The sequence below is a fragment of the Dermacentor silvarum genome, chromosome 5 (assembly GCF_013339745.2).
Source record: "Dermacentor silvarum isolate Dsil-2018 chromosome 5, BIME_Dsil_1.4, whole genome shotgun sequence".
NCBI lineage: Eukaryota > Metazoa > Arthropoda > Arachnida > Ixodida > Ixodidae > Dermacentor > Dermacentor silvarum.
The window spans coordinates 152,162,076-152,179,781 of record NC_051158.1 but is presented as its reverse complement, the minus strand read 5'-3'; the positions used below and the strand labels follow the sequence as shown (position 1 = coordinate 152,179,781).

At 49.2% G+C, this 17,706-nt stretch overlaps 1 protein-coding gene and 1 long non-coding RNA gene across 2 annotated transcripts; both read right to left on the bottom strand.

Annotated features, from left to right (window-relative positions):
* Window positions 1-4,076: 4,076 nt before the first annotated feature.
* On the bottom strand, window positions 4,077-14,579 carry LOC125945792 (uncharacterized). The gene is made up of 8 exons (XM_049668082.1): window positions 14,477-14,579; window positions 13,765-14,007; window positions 7,977-8,141; window positions 7,696-7,882; window positions 6,360-6,623; window positions 5,931-6,102; window positions 4,974-5,122; window positions 4,077-4,291 (listed from the first exon to the last, which is right to left on the bottom strand). Exons 2-8 carry the CDS (start codon window positions 13,930-13,932, stop codon window positions 4,077-4,079), a joined length of 1,320 nt encoding a protein of 439 aa, XP_049524039.1. The 5' UTR covers window positions 13,933-14,007; window positions 14,477-14,579.
* Window positions 14,580-16,345: 1,766 nt separating this feature from the next.
* Window positions 16,346-17,314, bottom strand: LOC125945468 (uncharacterized). Its single transcript, XR_007466912.1, has 3 exons — window positions 17,224-17,314; window positions 17,064-17,139; window positions 16,346-16,455 (listed from the first exon to the last, which is right to left on the bottom strand). It is a non-coding gene; the product is annotated as an uncharacterized LOC125945468 (long non-coding RNA).
* Window positions 17,315-17,706: the final 392 nt, after the last annotated feature.

Below are 17,706 nucleotides of genomic sequence, written 5' to 3'. Positions count from 1 at the left end.
GCGGTCGCTCAGTAATTCTCGAGCTGCTCCATGCCGTAATATCAGGTTCTGAAGGATAAAACTGGCAACGTCTTTTGCTATGGCAGATGACAGGGCTGAAGTTTCAGCGTACTGTGTCAGGTGGTCGATAGCAAAATAACCCAGTGGTTGCTGCTGGGAGTGCTGGGAAGCGTACAGTATAGGTCAATGCCAACGCGATCGAACGCTCGAGAGGGGCATGGTAAAGGCTGCAAGGGGCCGGCAGCATGTTTAGGTGGCGTCTTGCGTCGTTGGCACAGCGGGCATGACCGTACATACAAAACGGTGCATACCGCGCCAGTAGTACCGAACCGGGAGGTGAGAGTATGTCTTCAATACCCTGCGTGGCCGCATTGTGGGTCATCGTGGAAAGTGGCGCAGATGTCGGAGCGCAGGTGTCGGGGAATAACAAGCAACCACTTGCGGCCGCTGGAGTTGTAGTTGCGGCGGTGAAGCAGGTTATCCCGAATAATAAAGTGCGTGGCTTGGCGACGAAGCGTCCGAGAGATCGGCGCTGGTGACCGGCTAGACGGGAAGTCTAGAAGCGAACAGATCCATGGGTCCTTGCGCTGCTCTGATGGCATGTCAGAAATGTTGAGGGCGAAGGCACCGCAGGCAGAAATAGACGAGCAGACAGGATCACGTGACAGGGGTGACCAGGAAAGAGCGTCTGCGTCGGAATGCTTTCAGCCTGAGTGATAAACAACACGGATGTCGTTTTCTTGTAGGCATAATGAACGAGCGAGCCGAGCAGTTGTATCTTTGAGTAAAGACAACCAGCATAGGGCATGACGGTCAGTCACGATGTCAAAAGGGCGGCCATACACGTAAGGACGAAATTATGCAATAGCCCAAATAATGGCCAGGCATTCCTTTACAGTAACTGAGTAGTTCGCCTCAGCTTTGGTAAGGGTGCAGCTGGCATATGCTACGATGTACTCATCGAAGCCATCCTTGCGCTGTGCAAGAACAGCGCCTAGTCCAACACCACTAGCGTCCGTGTGAATCTCAGTTGGAGCAGAGGGATCGAAGTGGCGCAGTACTGGCGGTGAAGTGAGAATGCGGTGCAGTTCTTGAAATGCGTCGTCACATGCCGGGGACCAGTCCGGGGGGTCAGAACGGCCGGGAAGAAGCGCGGTCAAGGGGGTGATTATGGAGGCAAAATTAAGGACGAAACGTCGGAAATACGGGCATAAGCCGATGAAGCTGCGAAGCTCTTCCAGGGTAGTTGGTTTGGGGAGCGCGGACAAGGCACTAAGTTTCGTGGGGTTCGGGATGATACCGTCTTTTGAGACCACATGACCGAGAATAGTAAGCTTGCGAGCGCCGAAGTGGCATTTGTTTAAATTTAGCTGCACGCAAGGACTTGCTCGAGGCGGCTGAGTGTGACGCAAAGTCGGTAGAAAAAACTACGTCATCTAACAAAGGCACGGGTTCCACTTCAGGCCTCGGAGAATGGTGTCCATCATTCGTTCAAAAGTGGCAGGCATGCTGCAGAGGCAGAAGGGCATGACGGTGAATTCATATAGGCCATCAGGTGTTACAAAGGCTGTCTTTTGGCGATCGGCCTCTGCCATGAGCACTTGCCAGTACCTGGAGCGCAGATCCAGCGAGGAAAAGAATTCTCCGCCCTGTAGGGTCTCCAAGGCATCGTCGATGCACGGCAGAGGATAGACATCTTTGCGTGTTATACGGTTAAGGCGGCGATAGTCGACGCAGAACCTTATGGAGCCGTCTTTCTTTTTAACGATGACAACCGAAAATGCCCAGGGACTGTTAGAATGCTGGATGATGCCACGCTGCAGCATGTCGTCAACCTGCTTGTCGATGATACGGCGTTCAGCAGCCGACACACGATACGGACGCTGGCGCAAAGGGTTTGTTGGCCGGTGTCGATACAGTGAACGACTGCTGATGCTCGACCCAATGACGGTTGGCCAATGTCGAATGAGGCCCGAAAACGCTGGAGGAGCTTGATAATTTTAGCGTGCTGGACAGGTGTGAGTGCTGAGTCGACGGCATGAGCAAAGACGTCCACAGGGGCATCAGTCGCTTCGGGAGGACTGACAGCGCAAAGTGGAAGTGATGCCGCATCGTCAAACACGGTAGCCGGGATGATACACTAGAAATATTCAGAGCTCCCCAGGCACTCGCCGCAGAGTACGGATGAAGGACACGCGGAGGGATTGCACACGTAAAGGGCAGCAGAACCACCGCAAAAAGTGACGACAGCAAAAGGAAGCAGAAGGTTCCGATGGCTCGCACAAGAGGCTGACGGCATAAACAAAACAGATGAGTTCGCGACAGAGTCACACGACACAGGGACCAGGGCGATTGAGAAAGGTGCGATGTCGATGTCAGAGGCAGCAACTTTAGGAGAACGGTGGTCGTCCGGGTCAAAGCACGGCACAGAGAATGTATGTTCGGCACGAGTGCAGTCGACAACAGCTTGATTTACAGATAGGGAATTCCATCCAAGAATGACATCGTGCGAGGAACGAGACAGGGCAACAAATTCGACAACATACAAAACGCCTTGAATGACGACTCGGGCTGTGCATGATGCTGACGGCTGAATGCGATGCGAGGTTGCCGTACGCAGCGATAGATAGGTGAGTGGAGTGGTCACTTCGTTCAAATTGCGGCAAAGCTCTTCACTAATAATAGAAACGGCGGCTCCGGTGTCAATAAGTGCGTGTACAGTGACGCCATTAACGGACAGCTCAATTTCGTTCGCAGGAGAAAAATGAGGCCTTGAAATGTTCGACGTAAACGCAGTCCTTGCCTCGGGAGCTGCGACTGTTAGTTTTCCTCGCGGGCTGGACTGAGTCGACGAACCATGGGGGAAAGGGATTGGTAACGTGGGAAGGGCAACCGGTGTGAATCGAAGGGGCAGCGACTAGAAGACGAGTCCGCAGGAAGATTAGAGACGTCATGACGCGGAAGTTGAGCAGGCATGTAGCCAGAGACACCCCCATTGTCAAGGAAACGTAAGTTGTGACGGCAGTAGAATCGTGCTACGTGGCCTGGGAAACCACAGGAATAGAATATTGGCCGGTTGTCAGGTGTGCGCCACGGGTTTATGACAGGGGCTCCAGCGGCCGAGTAAGGAACGGGAACCAGACGTGAAGGTGGTGGCAGTACATGGAAAGTTCCGGTCGTCCGGTAGACGTCAGGAGCCTGGGACGGTCCGGGATCAGTCATCGCAGGAGCAGGTGGTAGCGTCCGACTGCGGAGTTCCAGGATGTGGAAGAGAAACCCAGCACCTCCACCAGATGCAATGGGGATGTTTGTCTAGCAGCACTCAATCTATCGTTTCAATGCTAGAGCAAAAACAAGTCAATGGGAGCTATGGTGGAGTGGGCGAGCAAGCGTTTCTTGTGTTCTTCTTCCTTTACCAGCACTGTGGCCCAGTGCCTTCAGTACATTACAAACATTCTTATTAAAAATATAGCACTCTGTCAGGTCGTTTTGTTCCCCTGTAAGCGCTGGTTTGTCACGTTTTCTTCATACACATTGGTTCTTCTGTGTGTGCTCCTTCCCTTCACCTGCCCATTGCATCATCTTTCAATTTCCACAGTACTGTATGCTGGTAGAATGCGCTAATATTGTTTGCCACAAGTTCTCAGACAGTTGGCGTTATCATCCTGCTCCACACATTCGGGCCAAATGTTTGGAATACGAGGAAACTAGCACGTGCTCATAGACACGTGGTGAAAACTATTCTGGAATGCAAGCGCTTTTCATGAGGTGCAAGCAGGTCAGGAATGTCAAGTGGCAGTGCTGGAGTGAATGACTGGGCATAGAAAAATACCACCACACAGAATATGAAAACATAAGCAAACATTAGGATGACAGCACTACAAACTTTACGCTAACATTGTGATTGTAAGCTACCTAGCAATCCCTCTCCCATGCAGTGGCTGAAATTAATCCAGGACCTCTTGAACTCAAGCCCAAGAGTCACGCTGAGACATTTAACCCTACGTAGACAACTTGTGGGAAGTTGCTGACAATGATCGCCTGAACCACAAAAGATGCGCATGTGTGTGACCTAATCACGCACTGTCGTCACTCGAGTCTTCTGTGTGCCTAGGTCGGTCTTCACTGGACGCAAACCTTGAAAGGTGACCCCGCACTAGCGCAGCCTTGTCCACTGGTCCAAAAGAGCTTGTAAGTGGCGGTGGCGTAGGCAAAGTTGTGACGTGCGAATCACCGAAACTGCCACTGTCCACAACCTCGTTCACGATTTCAAGAAGAAGCCCAACATAACCTGCACCAGATGCATGCAAAGAAGCAAAAAAAAAACACGTCAAACTTATTCAAAAACAACGTATGAGTGTCTCTCCTGCAGTCTCTGGTTTCTTTAAGTGCCAAAAGCAGCAGTGCAGGTATTGTTTAAATGGACAAAAAATATCTGCTACTATACTCCATTTCAACTTTTTTTCTTAATATTTCACCTCACCTGTGGGCACCACAAGTAGCACCAATTTTTGCCATAGCCGGTAACTATGTTCGAAAAGGAAATAATTCATACTGCAGCTGCCGCAAGCATGCATTTTTATCACTCGTTTTTAAAAGAAGTCCTCTCAGTACGTTTTGCAGTGCTTACTGAACGAACAGTCGTCTTATTACACTAGCGCGTGTATATGTGACTTTTTTTTTTTTGCAAAGGTGTCATTCAGACAAGGATAGAACTCACACTCAGGTGTAACAACAGAAGACACAGTATGTGAGAGCCTCTGCTGGTGTCAACCTGTGCAGCCATTTTTGTTGTCGCTAAAAGTCTTGAAAGCTGCTTTTACATGCCACAACTGCTTCAAGGCTATTAGTGCGTGCTATATGATTTTTCTCATAACATTTGACTCATGCATCTGCTGCAAACAGTGGGCTAAGTATGCTGTCTTAATGGTAGAAATTCAAGTTTTGGCCTCGCTATGCAGTTATGTACGCACCAAAAGTTGCAGGCTCTTTGACTGGGCATGCCACTGGCTTGCCTTTTCTTGCTTTTGGGTACTTCACTGCCCACTGCCGCTTGCCCACAGTAGTTCTGTGTTGCACCCTGTCCGCATTTTCATTATATTGCAAAGCAGCCAGTTTTGACCTGTGTAAGGAGATGTAGAATATCAGACGTGCATACCACTACCTAAACAACTGCTAAGAGAACATACTTTGCTTCCAGTTTTGCGAAAAGCATGCCTAAATGCATGCTGCAAGGAAAGCACACCTTTTAACGCCAAGTATATGGAACACTTTGTCTAGTGCAGAGCTCGCAACCATGCGCTTCAGCCCGGCGCATTTGTCATCTAAATTCGCAGCCCATTTTTTCTTTTTGTGTGTTGTGAACTGCAGTCCATGACCATCAACTTATGCAGGCTCTTAGCATCGGTTCATCTGTTTTTGGAGCCACACATGATAACTCACTACTTGCTCTTCTGCCTTGTTGCTGCTGTAAAACAGCATCTCTACTTATTTACCACAGACATGACTGTTATTGCAGATAATCATGCAAAAGTGTTGTTTCCGAATTTATTTAAATTGAAAGTCCTTTATTGTTAAATGAAAGGTAAAAGGGCACTTTAGAGCAAAACTGTTGTCGGCACAGTGCTCACAACACTTTTGTCGGTAAAGTGCATTAACCAGCTAGTGGTCACATGGAGTTGCACTAATTTCACACGCAACCACACCAACTTTCATGGCTGAAAATATTACAATGTGAAATCTCATGTACATTGCCCGCTTTCATTTTAGTAAACAGGTGCCGATACTTTTATGCGTGGACAACAAAGAGTTCATTTGTACAGCAATGCAGGTACACTTAACACATTAGTCTTGCCCTTTATGACATTTAGCACACGATTACACCAATGTACGTATGAGAAGTATGTGAAGAAATTGATTCACTTTCATACCTTGCCAGCATCCCATGAAAAGAAAATGTGAAGCTCTTTGGAGCAAACCGGTTCAGGACAGAATGGAAGGATTCCAAACTTGATGTTTGGAATGATGGTGACACCTGCTTGATGTCTAGAAGCAGGCGATTATTTTCCACTATGCCGCGCAGTTTGTCAAAGGCATCAGTACCTGGTAGCATGAAATTCAAGGATACAACATAAATGCAAGAAGAAATATTTTGAAGGGTTACACCAATAAATATTGAATAGTAGAGCAGTGAGCAGGCATACACCCCTGTTGCTTGAAATACATCAGCTGAACAATCATCTTCTTCAAGTTTCAAAGTGTCATTAGTGATTGCCAAGGGTTATTCTTCCCTGCATAGGAATACTAAAGGATACCGCTGTGAATCAAATGGAAAGTTACTAGGCTTGATGGAAAAGTACCTGGAAAAATCCACTTTCTAGGCAAGAGGTCCCCATGCTCGCAGTTGGCATATTCCTTGCTGTGGCCACAGTGCTTGTTCTGAATGTGGTTGAGGAGCGACAGCCAGATGGCTACCGCGAGCTCGCCTCTTCTTTCAGCGGTCATCAGTCTTGCTGCAGCTATCCTAACCGAAAAGTAGAAGTGGTTAATGATGGAGGTCTCCCACTTCTCAATCACACCGCAGCCCCGTGACCGGGAGACAGCCTGCAGCTTCTTTTTCAGCCCTAGACAAAACAAAATCATGAACGTAGGCAGCTACTCTCAAATGCTCTGTTTAAAAGCAATTGGCACAAGCACATCACCAAAACACCCATCAACCAATTGAAAAGTAGTCTTCAATGATTATGAGGATACCACTTTGATTTATACTCTAAAAAATTATGAAGTCGAGAGCAATGTGAATTAATAAAAACCTGAAAATAAGCACACAGTATGTTTGCACATGACCAATCTTCATGTAGGGAACTGCAGGGCTATGATTAGAATGATGAGAAATTATAGTACTCTTTTTATTAATAAGGTTGCCCCTTTAGGAGCTTACAGGAAAGTAGCCCTGTATAAAACACAAACATGACATCACTTAAGCCCAAACCGCATGAGAACGATTTTGTGTGCGACGGCAACAAGCGATGAAACGGACCGTCGCACGAACAGATCGCTCGGTCTTTTCGCTCAATCGCTCAGTTCTAGAAATCTACAATTCGTCACTCGTCGTCCGGAAGTGCTATGAGCGACTAGCCAATAGCGCAAAGCCGGAACTGGACATACATCAGTCAAGCAATACCAATTGTCGCACGGAACGAGCAAAGGACTAGATTTTGATACGTGCAAGGATAATAATGTAGTGCAAAACCTTTAGAATTATTTATGCTCCCCTTTACACTAAAACACATAATCTTAAATTAATAAAGCAAGTGTCACGCCATTTTTAGCGAGTATTTCTTGCCCTCATACCGGCAACACCGGGGAGACGTCACTCGCATGCGGTACGACTTGTAGGCGAAGAGCGACTGCTACAGCCATCTCCGTCGCGTCACTTGTCGCGCGCAAGACTGTGTGCATGCAGTTTATACTTTACGCCCAAAAAGCTCCCTACTCTGCTAATGTCACAGCCTCTCTCGTCTGCTGACTTGCTTGATGTGCTTCATGACGGCGGCAGCTTTGCTGCTCGCTTAAAAACATGGGCATAAAAAATACAGACGAGAGGTTCCTTGACCAACATTAGGCAAGTATGGCAAGAACAATTGTCCAGCAAACAGCAGACCAATTATGCACTGAAAGAAATGAGGTACTAACCTTTGGCAACATGCCAAGCATCAATGAGGTGGGCAATATCAGGCCGATTTTGTCTCATGTGATTGCGCACCTGGGTGTGCCTATCCGTCACAAGCTCACGCACGCAAACTTTCTGGTCCTCAAGGCCCTTTAGTGCCCTCTTCAGTCCTTCTAATTCCATTGCACCACTGCTGGTAACTTCGTTTGACTGCAATGGGAGGTCAAGGAAGAGAAGGAGAAGAGTATATTCCATTCGTTGACACTATGCTCTACAAGTGAAAACGAAAAGAAATATTTCTCACCTGCACAAGCTGCATGTCAATTATACGGTTCAGTGAAGTGTCCAGCAACGAGTACGTTCCATACTTTGCACTGTAGCCTGGTGAATCTGCACGGCTGTCACCTGCGAGTTGGGCACCCGTGCTGCTTAGACAGCTTAAGAGAGACTGTTGTTCACGTTCCCACAGCTGAAAGGAATAGTAAATATATATTGTTACGGAGCAGTGGGGCATAGTGTGTCCATGAACAAAGAAGACGATATATATATATATATATATATATATATATATATATATATATATATTGTAGAGAGGCACTCTAGTGTAATTAATTAGAGCGTAGAGCACTGCAACGAGAGGTTACACAGCGCAGGCAACACAGGCACACGGCTTCGACCAACTCGTCGTCGTCGTCTTTCTTGAAGCAGTGCATACTGCTCGTTCTTCTTCAGTACAATTATCTCCCCGGAGAAAAGGAGCCGTCCCGGCGACCTACGGGCAGGAGAGCACAGGGGGGTCGAAATAAGGCTTTAGCCGCTGAACGTGCACGATTTCGCGCCCTCGGCGGCGCTTATCCGAAGGTGGCTCAAGGGGTTCTATCATGTAGTTCACAGGAGACGTTTGACTGACCACACGGTAGGGACCCTGGTACTTGGAAACGAGTTTCGCTGAAAGTCCAGGGCTGGTGGCGGGAACCCAAAGCCAGACTAGTGAGTCAGGAGCATAGGGTGCAGGAGAGGCGGAAGTATCCCAACGGTGCTTCTGTCGCTGCTGGTCTTCCGTAGTAAATGTGCGGGCGAGCTGTCGGCACTCTTCCGCGTGTGCAGCAGCTTCGGACAGGGCAGTAGACTCCGTTGTGTCAGGGCGATACGGGAGGATGGTATCCATTGTGCAGGAAGGCTCGCGTCCGTAAAGAAGAAAGAACGGGGAAAATCCCGTAGTGGTCTGTGTGGCGGTGTTGTAAGCATAGGTCACGAAGGGTAGAACGCGGTCCCAATTGGTCTGGTCAGATGCGACGTACATGGATAACATGTCGCCAAGAGTGCGGTTAAAGCGCTCAGTCATCCCATTAGTCTGCGGGTGGTATGCAGTAGTGGTGCGGTGAATTACGTGGCATTCCTTGAGTAGGGCTTCTATAACCTCAGAGAGAAACACACGGCCTCTGTCGCTGAGCAATTCTCTGGGGGCTCCATGGCGAAGTATGATGTTACGCAGAAGGAACCATGCAACATCACGCGCAGATGCGCTGGGCAGAGGCGAAGTTTCCGCGTAACGCGTTAGATGGTCTATTGCCACAATCATTCAGCGGTTGCCGTCTGAAGTACTCGGCAGGGGCCCGTAAAGATCAACTCCGACGCGGTCAAAGGCGCGTCCTGGGCAAGGCAAGGGTTGCAATGGGGCAGCTGAGGAACAAGGTGTATTCTTGCGGCGTTGGCAAGCGAGGCAGGAGCGCACGTATCGGCGGACGAATCGGTACATTCCGCGCCAGTAATAACGGAGTCGCAGGCGCGCGTACGTTTTTAGTACTCCTGCATGCGCGCATTGCGGGTCATCGTGAAACGCTGCACATATGTCCGAACGTAGATGCCGTGGGACCACGAGTAACCATTTGCGGCCGTCCGAGAGGTAGTTACGGCGGTAAAGGAGTCCGTCACGAACAGCGAAGTGGTGTGCTTGGCGACGCAGTGTACGGTCAGAAGAAGGCGCTGATGGGTTGGACAGAAAAGCCAGCATAGAGACAATCCATCGATCCTTCTGCTGCTCCGAAAGCATGTCCGTGGCGGTGAGGGAGGACTCGCATATCGGTACCTTCGAATAATTGGGCTGGCCTGGCATAGGGGAGCGGGACAGGGCATCCGCGTCCGTATGTTTACGGCCAGAGCGGTACAGCACTCGAATGTCGTACTCTTGGAGGCGGAGCGCCCATCGAGCGAGTCGACCTGAAGGGTCTTTTAAGGACGACAGCCAGCAGAGGGCATGATGGTCAGTTATTACGTCGAATGGGCGGCCGTAGAGGTAAGGGCGGAATTTAGTTATGGCCCAAATGATAGCCAAGCATTCTTTTTCTGTAACGGAATAGTTGGCTTCCGCTTTCGTCAGAGCGCGGCTGGCGTAAGCAACGACGTATTCATCGAAGCCAGTCTTTCGTTGCGCAAGAACAGCGCCAATGCCGACACCACTAGCATCCGTGTGAATTTCTGTCGGTGCGCTGGGGTCGAAATGACGGAGAATCGGGGGTGAGGTTAGAAGACGACGCAGCGTCGTGAATGCGGCATCGCAAAGTGGCGACCAGGCCGAGAGGTCGTGGTTACCCGCGAGAAGCTGCGTCAAAGGCGCTATTATGGTGGCGAAGTTGCGGATGAAACGGCGAAAGTATGAGCACAATACGATGAAGCTGCAGAGTTCTTTGGTGGTCTTTGGTCGTGCGAATTCGGCGACTGCTTGGAGTTTGGTAGGTTCTGGAAGCACACCATCTTTCGAAACAACGTGGCCAAGGATGACTAGCTGTCGGGCGGCGAAGCGCCACTTCTTGATGTTGAGCTGGAGTCCAGCATCGGCGAGGCAAGTGAGAACGCGTTCGAGTCGGAGCAGGTGAGAAGAAAAGTCCGGGGAAAAGATGACAATGTCATCGAGGTAACAAAGGCATGTCTGCCATTTGAGGCCGCGGAGGATGTTATCCATCATTCTTTCAAATGTGGCAGGCGCATTGCACAGGCCAAAGGGCATCACGGTAAATTCATATAAGCCGTCAGGCGTAACGAATGCCGTTTTCGGGCGATCTGACTCAGCCACCGGGACTTGCCAGTAACCAGATCGTAAGTCTAAGGACGAAAAGAATTCAGCGCCTTGGAGGCAGTCTAGTGCGTTGTCGATACGGGGGAGAGGTTAGACATCTTTCCGGGTTATTTTGTTCAGGCGTCGATAGTCCACACAAAAACGAATTGTCCCATCTTTCTTTTTCACTAGCACTACTGGAGAGGCCCAAGGACTGTGGGAAGGCTGTATCACGCCGCGTTGAAGCATGTCGCCTACGTGCTCGTCGATGACACGGCGCTCCGTCGCGGACACATGGTATGGACGCTGTCGTAGTGGGACATGGCTACCGGTGTCGATGTGATGAACGACTGTAGCTGTACGCCCTAAACATTGTTGTTGGTGGTCAAAAGAAGTGCGAAATCGGGTAAGGAGGTCGACGATCTGCGCGCGCTGACGCGGAGTGTGCTGCGGATCAATACACCGAGCAAACGTTCTGTCACACGCTGGCTCAGACGTAGAGACAGGAAGAGCCATGGCGTCAACCTGAAGAGGAGTCGAGTCATCAGGCACATCGTAGAGAAAGTACGGCTCGAATTCGTCAGCAGACCCGAGGCACTCGCCATGTCGTAGGCTTGATGGACACGAAAACGGATTCGTAACGTAAAGTGCGCTGGAGCTCTGGCGAATGGGAAGGATGGCGAAGGGAAGCAAGAAGGGATGACGGCGTGCAGCAAGTTTCGATGGCGTGAAGAGAACTGTAGAATCGTAGAAAGCAGCACAGGAAACGGGCACAAGGGCGGAAGAGAAAGCAGGGATATCGGTGTCGGCGGCGACGAACACTCTAGCAGAAGAAAGAGGCAAATCTTCAGAAAGACTTCCGCAAAATGGAGTAAGCGCAAGTTCTGCACGGGCACAATCAATAACTGCGCGATTAGAAGAGAGGAAGTCCCATCCTAGAATGATGGCATGAGAGCAGCGGGGAAGAACAACAAACTCAATGTGATATAAACTGTCTTGTATGGCGACACGGACGGTGCAAGTTCCTACAGGCTCAATTGGCTCAGCGCTTGCTGTACGTAGCGAAATAGCGGAAAACGGCGTCGCGACCTTTCGGAGCGTACGGCGAAGCTGGTCGGCAATCACTGACACCGCGGCACCGGTGTCGACAAGCGCGTGAACAGCGATACCTTCCGCATAAACTTCAATGACGTTCGCAGGGGATAAGCGAGGGCTTGAGCAGTTCGATGAGATCGCAGTTCTTGCCTCCGGAACTGCGCCTTTTAGTTTTCCTCCACAGCGGGGGGGCGGCGGACAAGGGGGGACAGGGAACGTCGACGGGGAGAGGGAGACCGACGAGTGGTGAAACTTCGAGGAGCAGGAGACGAGGAAGCGAAGTGCGGAACAGGTGGAACATAGCGGGGCTGAGAGTCAGGTGTATTCCCTTGGGGTCGCGCAGTATCGGGAGGGTACCAACCCCGCCGGCGGCAAAATCGTGCCACGTGGCCAGCAAAGCCACACGCGTAACAGATCGGCCGATTGTCCTGTGTACGCCACGGATTGTGAACAGGGGGCCCAGGCTGGGGTGCACAATGTTGAGCCGGACGTAGGGGCTGCGGAGGCGCGCAGAAGTCGCTTCTGGGCACGTAGTTTGCAGCTGCAGAAGGCGACGCGTAGAAGCCGCTTGCGGGCGTGTAGTGTGAAACTGCAGGCGGAGGTCTTGGACTGGCAACGACGGCAGCGTACGTGAGTGGAACCGGCGCTGGAGGGGGCTGATGAGCGAGAGGTAGTGCGTCGCTCACTTGGTCGTGTATGACCCGACGTAGTTCCGGAGACAAGGAGGACTCAGACGACCGGGTAGCAGGCAAAAGGGACAGTTGACGCGCCACTTCCTCTCGAACAAATTGTTTGACTCGGTCGAGGAACGCGGAGTGGGCGGGAGCAGCATTGAAACTGTCGGTGAGAACCGAAATCGTGTCGTCCGGCGCGGCAGCTCGGCGCGTAGTGAGGCGTTGTTTGCGGAGCTCGTCGTAGCTCTGGCACAGGGTGATCACCTCGTCAACCGTTCGAGGATTTTTCGCCAAGAGCATCTGGAAGGCATCATCGTCGATGCCTTTCATGACATTCTTTATCTTGTCACTTTCTGGCATAGTGGGGTTGATGCGCCGACAAAGGTCAACGACATCTTCAATGTAGCTGGCGAAGTTTTCACCCTTTTGCTGAGCGCGACCACGCAAGCGTTGTTCCGCACGAAACTTTCGCACAGCAGGGCGACCGAAGACCTCTTTGAAATAATTAGTAAAAGCAGTCCAGGTGGTAAGGTCGGATTCATGATTCCGGAACCAGAGATGAGCGACTCCAGAAAGATAGAAGTTGACGTTAGTCAGCTTATCCTTGTCGTCCCATTTGTTGTGCGCACTTACGCGGGCGTATGAGGAGAGCCAATCCTCGACTTCAGGATCGTCGGCGCCACTGAAGACAGGAGGATCGCGGTGGCGTAGGGCACCGGAGCAGACAACAGGCGAAGCCTGGGGAGGATCGGGCTGTTCGGCGTCCTCAGGCATGGCAGAGACGGGAGGGAGCGTCCGGCTGCGGAGTTCCAGGTCGGTAAAGGGCCCAGCACTTCCACCAAATGTAGAGAGGCACTCTAGTGTAATTAATTAGAGCGTAGAGCACTGCAACGAGAGGTTACACAGCGCAGGCAACACAGGCACACGGCTTCGACCAACTCGTCGTCGTCGTCTTTCTTGAAGCAGTGCATACTGCTCGTTCTTCTTCAGTACAATATATATATATATATATATATATATAGAGAGAGAGTTCTCTAGGCCCAGAAATAAGGCAAAAAAGGAGAAAAAGCAAGAACCTTGAAGCAATGCTTCGAACGATAGAACTGAACTAATCAGCAATGTAGTACCACAATAAGGTGGTCCATTTTCTCAGGACTGGGCATCGAAATACACACTTAAGAAATTTATTTTCATGAATACTGGCATGGCCATCTTGACGATTAGGATTTTGTGGTCGATAAAAACAATTACAGACAAATCATGCTCACCTGGTGCACAGCAGGAATCATAATGTCCCTCTGTAGGCGGTCATATGTACGCTTACTGAAGCATGCGATGCCAGCACTTTGGAAAAGCCGCAGGACTTGCGTTGGACTTGAGCCAGTAAATAAAATTGCAGCAGCCAAAGCAACATTGCCCATGGCAAAGCGTTTCATCTTTGGCTGGCTGTGCCAGCTCAAAACATGGCCATCTTGGCATGTTGATGTCACCACAGCAAGAGAGCCAAAAACCTGCACAAACAAGAACACACCTACGCGGCACCCTACATATGGTAAATTGTAGGACTACAGCTACTGTTATGCTGCTGTGGTATTAGGTGAAGGAAATCAAGTGCTATGAGATGGAACTGCAGGTGTTGCCCACAACTGCAGTTCGGTCCGTAAGCCTTTGAGCCGAGTCGTGTGCTGCTCTGTTATTGCTATCCTCTGGTAAGGCAAGTTGCATTTCCTATAACTTAGCCGGTAGCCCGATTAGTGCTAGATTGAATAGCATAGGTGATATTACCGAACCGTGCGGCGTGCCAATGACATCATGCACACAGAAAACGTCATTCGTGGCAGAACAAATGCAGCAAACACTTCCCCTTTATGGCAGGCAAAATGACGGAGGAGCCATGGCACACCCTTGGACATCACTTAAAAAAGGTCCATTCCAGAAAAGCTTGCTGTCAGCTTTGAATAACAAAAGTGATTTCCATACCTCTAGTGATGACTTTGCAGGGAGGTGGCATTTCCTGCAAGACTTGACAAGTTGCAGAAGGTTTTCCTCGAACACAATAATTTTGCGAGGACATGGTTCGGCGAGAGCACTGTAAAGTGAATTTATATTCCATTTCACTCAATTGCTTTGTTTCCATGCAGCATCCTTTACACTTTTCCTTTAACTGGCAGGCCTATAAAGAGGCATAACTTCAAATTGAACTAAAGTAACTTTTTAGTGTGAATATCTCAAGAAACCTTTTATGCTTCCAAGTACTTATAATGACCAAAAAATATATCTGTAAGCAATGCATAGAAAAACATTTGCGTTGGGCCATGAAGTACACTTACGGTCCTGAGTCCTCCAAAGATGGCTCATACGTAGTGTCCATTGGGTCCTCCTGAAAAGTCAGTGACAATTCTGCTGGCTTAGGCGTTGAGCACCTTGGCTGTTTGTCCTCGGGGAGCACAATGTCCATAAAATCGCACTCGGTCTGACATTCTGCAATGGAAGATGTGCACATATTGAGGCTGAAGCTAAAGTGTCAAGAGCATAAGAACACAACAGCTCTGCAAAAAGCAAGTATTCTGCAACAAGTATAGTTGTGGCACTGCTTCTTCAGCCCTTGCTTATAAAAAAAGTAAATTTTATGAGAGGCCACAACCAAAAAATCCACCTACACCAGGTCTGTTGTTTGAGAGCATTGCGCTTGAAAACAGTACTGTGTGTGGGCACATTAAAACAAAAAAACTACTATGCGATTCATCAGTTCACAGATCAGTCAAATAATTGAATCGCACTCTCAGACCAAAAGGTAATCAGAAACAAGTTGTCCACATAAATTGACACTTCCCTTGAATGGATTAGGGAATTAAAGTGGACACAGAATGTAAACATCAGCTGTCACAAGTTTAAAGGCGACTCATTCACAAGTGATTAACACCCATAACAATTTGTGTAATTAATGATAAAGTTGGCTTCACGACACCTGCTTAAAGTTGCCCTTTTTCGCGCCAAATACGTAAAGATAAAGTGAAGGTCCCAAATACAACTTCTGTGGCCTTTGAGAGTTGTGAGGAACCGGTTGTCACGTAGAATCACATTTGGTCATGTACGAAGGCCCTAGTATGGCACACACGTAAGATAATTTTACTAACGTTTCGGCTAGTGGCCCTGCCTTCATCATTTAAACACCACTCAAACGAAGGCAGGACCGCCATATGTATGTATGTATATCTCAAGACATAACAGCAGGTAATAAAATATACCAGAATGTTAGTGGCGTTTTGGCCGAGGACCGGCCACGGTCGGAGTGAAGTCGGACCCCGGCCGAAACAGAGGTAAAATCCTGGTAGTTCTCCTACGAGCTTCTATTGTTCGACCTGTTTCACTGGCCGATCCTGCAACATTGTGTGTGTGTGCATGCGTGTGTTGCCGCCAAGGGGCCCCCTCGACTGAAGGAAGACTTTAAGCCCTGACTGACATTACACAGTGCACAGGTCTCTGGCATTTCGCCACCTCCAAACTGCAACAGCTGCGGCCGGGATCGAACCCACCTCTTTCGGGTCATCATCCAAACACTGTAACCACTGAGCCAACAGGATGGCAGAAGCCCCATGCGGGCATGCACCTATTGCTGTTACTCATATGATACACTTAATAACACTAAGCTGCACCAAAATATGATCATTCCCTATATCCTAACTCAGCAATGCTCACTACTGGTATATATGTGGCCGCATGCTCCTCACATTTTTTCAATAAACGCCAGATATGTTCGCTCGCTCCATACGCACCCACAGTCCGGTTGGCACCTTCGGTTTGCACACCAACGCTTCTCATTTTTGGACGTATTGTTGCTTCTGTCGCCTTCAGTGACAGTTGCACAGAGCACTGAGTCTGGGAGTCGCATGTATTGCACCCAATCCCTGCTGTGGCTCCACATGGTGGTGATAACGTGTTGGAGTGATGACCAAGTGCTGGATCAATAGGAGATTATCAGAGAGGTCAGTCTTAGCGACAAGTTTAATCAATCACTTTTTGCACTCAGAGGCCAAGGCCGTACGTGGCATGATTGCCACTATCATGTTAGTGATTTGTTGATCAGGTGCACGGCTCATCGAATTTCACGAGTACAAATACATAATGCCGAATATATTTTCCCTACAATCGTACATTTACCATTTCAACATGCCAAGGAATTTTAAGATTAATGATACAGTACTATATGTGGCCTACTTACATGGGTTTATCGGTATTTATTTATCTATTTTACCCTCAGGGTTTGTACATTACACTATAGAGGGGAGGGAAATATTACAGACCAAAATTGGAAAAAACAGTTGATACAATAACAATAAGGAGCATGAGCAATCACCAAATTAATACAAAAATTAAACAGCTGTAACTGAGATAAAGCAGAGTAATTAGAACATCTAAAATTAAAACAACAAGCTAAAAACAGAAGAACAAAGCCTAGTTATCAACCAACGGCAGTTTCTATTACATTGAATTTCAATTTTCGGCACTTTGCACATAGCAGTGCGAATGAGGCTTACAACGAAACAGATCAGCGAAAATCCAATACCTGTGCTCGAAGATCTCTCTTCCATGGTCGTCTCCTCGAAAAGATCAACACCGTCGCTCTCAACTTCAGCTACGCACTGCGCAAACCATCAAATACGCCAGCATTACCACCATTGTCAACAAACATGCCTGCAGCTAATACACTCGGACGTAATACAAACCTGACGCTTCGGCGAAGTTGCTCCGCTTTCAGACGGTAGGAGACTTCGTGCAGCAGCGGGATACACCATCGGCACAGCACCGGATACCAACCAACGCTTCTTCGGAATGCCGAAGCTGACCGCATACTTTGACTCGTACGTGTCCGAGCAGAAGTGGAGCGAACAAAACACGCTCGACTTCCCCGGCGTCCAAAAGTGCCGCCCGGTAGCGCGAACAAAGTCTATCCAGGCGTTTCTTTGTGCATCATCTCGGGGGAACTTATGGAAACTCACAGGGTCTCCGAATTTGCTGGGGCAGAAGTCCAACGCACAATAGTACACAGGCATGGTCACTGCGCGAGCAACCGTCCGGATGCCTCCAACGCTCGAGCAAGCTCACACGCTGAATGTCGCCGTCGCAGGTTCGCGTGACGACGCGAAACACTTTGCAAAATGCCAGCAAGCTTGGCTAGTTCGCTGAGAAAAACTAGGCGAGCGAATGTG